The sequence below is a fragment of the Anguilla rostrata genome, chromosome 1 (assembly GCF_018555375.3).
Source record: "Anguilla rostrata isolate EN2019 chromosome 1, ASM1855537v3, whole genome shotgun sequence".
NCBI classification, from domain to species: domain Eukaryota; kingdom Metazoa; phylum Chordata; class Actinopteri; order Anguilliformes; family Anguillidae; genus Anguilla; species Anguilla rostrata.
The window spans coordinates 76,824,095-76,828,086 of record NC_057933.1 but is presented as its reverse complement, the minus strand read 5'-3'; the positions used below and the strand labels follow the sequence as shown (position 1 = coordinate 76,828,086).

At 42.5% G+C, this 3,992-nt stretch overlaps 1 protein-coding gene across 3 annotated transcripts in view; it reads right to left on the bottom strand.

Moving 5' to 3' along the window:
* Positions 1 to 324: 324 nt before the first annotated feature.
* rcan3 (regulator of calcineurin 3) overlaps positions 325 to 3,992 on the bottom strand; it is a 50,264-nt gene continuing 46,596 nt past the window's right edge. For all 3 annotated transcript variants that reach the window (XM_064302167.1, XM_064302180.1, XM_064302173.1), the window contains one exon: positions 325 to 3,674. In XM_064302167.1, coding sequence (XP_064158237.1) covers positions 3,520 to 3,674 — 155 coding nt within the window. In that variant the 3' untranslated portion in view covers positions 325 to 3,519. The remainder of the gene's footprint in view (positions 3,675 to 3,992) is intronic.

Below are 3,992 nucleotides of genomic sequence, written 5' to 3'. Positions count from 1 at the left end.
GAGTCTCCATTGTCTAACACTGCTTAGTCATGGTGTTCAAAGCTTTGGTCATTTCTGCGTGACAACTGTCTTACGACAGTTAAAGCAAAACCTCCTACGACTGTCAAAATAAAGGCTTCGGCGCGTGTGGTGACAGTGTGTAGCACAGTGATGTAGAACGACGTGTTTGTGAGGAGAACATCTGTGTTTTCGTAAAATACATAGTCACACACGCATAGAATCGATAATTCAATGCGGTTCTCTTCAAACCAGCGAACAGAAAAATAATGAGTACACACTAGTCAAATACATCCAGAAAATAAGAAAAGAACATGGACCACAAAGCATTTTTTAAGAATACTTCTTTATATATTTCTATGTGAAACAAACAACATTCATACGTCGACACAAATATAAGCAACTAACAATCAGGGAAAACAAATCTAGAAATAACTACATACAATACATGAAATACAGATACAACCATAAATTATTGCTTCATTGCTACTTTTTCTCTGAACAACTACGGTACGAGACACAATATTGATATTTCAACAAAGCAGTACAACAGTGACAGTGCTGATCTTTTTTTAGACTTCCAAGAACATTAAAACTGAGTCCATTTTCAACACGACACCACACAAATTGCGTCAAATAAGTGTTATTTTTTTCAAATGAAAAAAAAAAAACATTATAAACCCTCACCTAATAATCCGAAAGAAGCCAAAATAAACTGTATACTGAAACATGCCTCCATAACATAACACCTAGCATACACACATTAATATATTTTTTAAATATATTTGTTTTGTTCTGTGACAGAAAATGCACCCAGTTTCAAAGACCCAACAACAGCAGACAGTGAAACATACCAGACAACCATAATAATCATCTTCCTCGTTATCGTCATCACCATAATCATCATTGTCATCATCATCACCATATCTGTCGTCCCTGCTAAACTTCGCGTCTGAGCGCGTGCCCTGTAGAGTTCGGTATGTTTCGAACAGAAGGTACACCGTACTCTTAGAAACTGCAGTTATGAAAAGTCGACCTCATACGAGACAGAAGTTTCTCCATGCAGAAACACACTCAAACGGCTAAACTGCACGCTAGCTGCAAGGTCTGCAATGAAAATAAGCGTCCCTCCCTCCCTCCCCACCGGCGTGACGCTCATGCTGCTAGGCTGTGGCGAACAAAGGCTATAGAGGTGTTCATTTTGAAAGAAAAAAAAAATGCAAAAAAAAAAAGAATAAATATCCTTTTTTAAATTGTGCAAGAGAAACCAGAGAAACAGAATTACAAAATTAAAAATGATAATAAAGTGCTACCATGCAGATTTATGTTACTAGTAATTTTACAAATACTACAAATAATTCAAAAGCAAAATCCAATTTAGAAGCTTCACTCCCTAATAAACTGCACTCCCTCAGTCCCCAGTCCTCGTCAATCAAATTATATCTCTAGGTGCCCATGTCATGTGACCCACTGAGACACACCTGTGCCGCCCTGTCCTGTCATGTGACCCCAACCTTGACCCCACCCACTCCTCACCAACTAAAGGGACACAACAATCTGGAGCTACAATACAACTCTGACCTCAGAAGAAAAAAACTGGATTTTCTTTACAGGTTTTAGACACACTCCAAAAAGGCAGAATCAACTAAATACATAATAAATATGACAAAAATTCAAATGACTACATTTAAAAACAGATTTAGTGTGAGAAGAGTCATGTACACAGAGAACACGCATGTTGCTGAACAGTGTGATTGACAGACTGAAGCGGAACACCATTCCAAGTCATTCCAACGGGAATGTCTCGCGCATTTACTCTAAGAGTTTTCAAAAGTAGTTTGAAACGAAAAAATAAAATAAAATAAAATAAATACAATTCAGAAAACCTTTTTCAGTTTTAAATATTTGGTTACACAAATTACTGCCTTCGGTTTCTCTCTCGCATTTTTTTGGCAATATTTTGATCACAACGACTGTATTCTTCATATTTACAAACAATAAATATTACTCATATATGAAAGATGGAGGCTAGTGACCGTCACACCCCAATGTCTGCAGAGGCAAAACAGTTACCCCAAGTTTTTTTTTTTTTTCCCCCCTCCCATAAGATGTGATCATCACACGGTCCAGATGTTTTCTGTTTGGTACGTTCTCCAGTGGTTCACCAAACCTGACCGCACACGATGGTCCTCTGGGCCTCAGAGACGTTTACGGTCGCCCTTTTCCCCGTAAAATCCCGCGCGTGACGCGAAGCCCTCTCTCGGTCTTCGCCTCGCGCAGAAAACTCCACCTGGCCGACAAGACGTCCAGTTTCCGCGTCTTGTTCAAGCGGATCGGCGCCGAACTATTTTTTAGTAAAGCATGCACAATGTTCTGTGGCATCAAATACAAGTGCGGGCGGAATATACACTTTGTTCAGTAAACAAACGGCAAAACGATCAAATGAAAATAAAGCGTAAAGAATCAGAAACTGTGACCTGGTGGCCCTTCGCCCGCGCTCAAACCCTTCAGCTAACTTCTCTTACTGACTAGCTTAGTTAAAGCACGTGGGCATGTGTGCATATGTGTGTGTGCGTGTGTGTGTGTGCGTGTGTATGCATATGTGTATATATGAGTGTGTGAGCGTGTGTATGAGCATGTAAGCATGCATGTGTGTGTATATATACGAATGTGTGAGCCTGCGTGAGTGTGTGAGTGTCAGTGTGCATATGTACGTATATATGAGTGTGTGAGCGTGTGTGTAAGAGTTTAAGTGTGCATATGTACGTATTTGAGTGTGTGAGCATGTGTGTCTGATACACACACTTTAACACAGGCAAGGCAGTAATGTTGATCACATCCACTCTTTGACTGGGTGTCCTGGAAAATCAACAGGTCAGTTGAAATGAGCAATGTGACACACATTAATCAGAAATACAGACAATAATAATAATAATAATAATAATAATAATAATAACAACAGTATTTATAAATGTCAAAAAAGGAAAAACCTTCATGCTTGCCTTTGCGTAACTCTAATCTCTTAAATAGTTGCACACAGATAAAATTCCTGACAATAGTGGTAATAATAATAATAATAATAATAATAATAATAACAATAATAATAAAGCAGTAGTAGTAATAATTTTAATATAAATACAAAAATGATTAATGCATGAAAAGAGAAAGCAAGCGGTACAGCACAGTGCGTGAAATGAAACTGGTGTTGCATTCTGGGTAGGCTGGAGCCCCTGGAGGGAACAGGGAGCAGGCCCCGTCTCCCCCGGCAATGTGTGTGAGAGCGTGGCCCCGCCCACTTGGGCCCTGTAAGTCCGCCAGCATGCTCCCAGAATGCCATCCACCACCAAAAATGTCTCCCTCTCTCCCTCGCCTTCTCTCTCTCTCTCCTCTCTCTCCCTCTCTCCTCTCTCTCTCCCTCTCCCTCTCTTTGGAAACTGAAATGAAGGGTGTCTTTCTCAGGCTGAAAGAACAGGGCAGGGGGTGTGGGGGGGATGGGATTTCCCCCTGGCGGGGGCGGGGCCTTTAGTTGCAGACGGCGGGCGGGCCGTCCGGACGTCTCGTCTGTACGATCTTCTGCTTGGGCCGGCCCTCCTCCTCATCCTCGGTCTCGCTCTCGCACACGTGCACCACCACGCTGGGCGTGGACTCTGTCCCAGCATGCAACTCGTACTTCTCACCTTGGGGTGGGGGGGGGGCAGAGCGAGAGAGAGAGAGAGAGAGAGAGAGAGAGAGAGAGAGGCAGAGAGGTGAGACTGGGGAGAAACCGGAGCGGTCGGTGAAGGACACTCGCTGGCGTTCTCACACTAACGCAGAGGGCAACAGTCGGTCTCTAAATTCATTCTGCGAAGCACGATATACTGTTGATTTATTCATTTATTTATTTTTTTACCGGACACAAATTTACGGTTGGGTGGGCGGAGGCTAATCCACATGAGAGCCCAGTGCCGAAATGTCCCCCTCCCGCTGGCGGAGACAGGCGCGGGAATTACTCCACG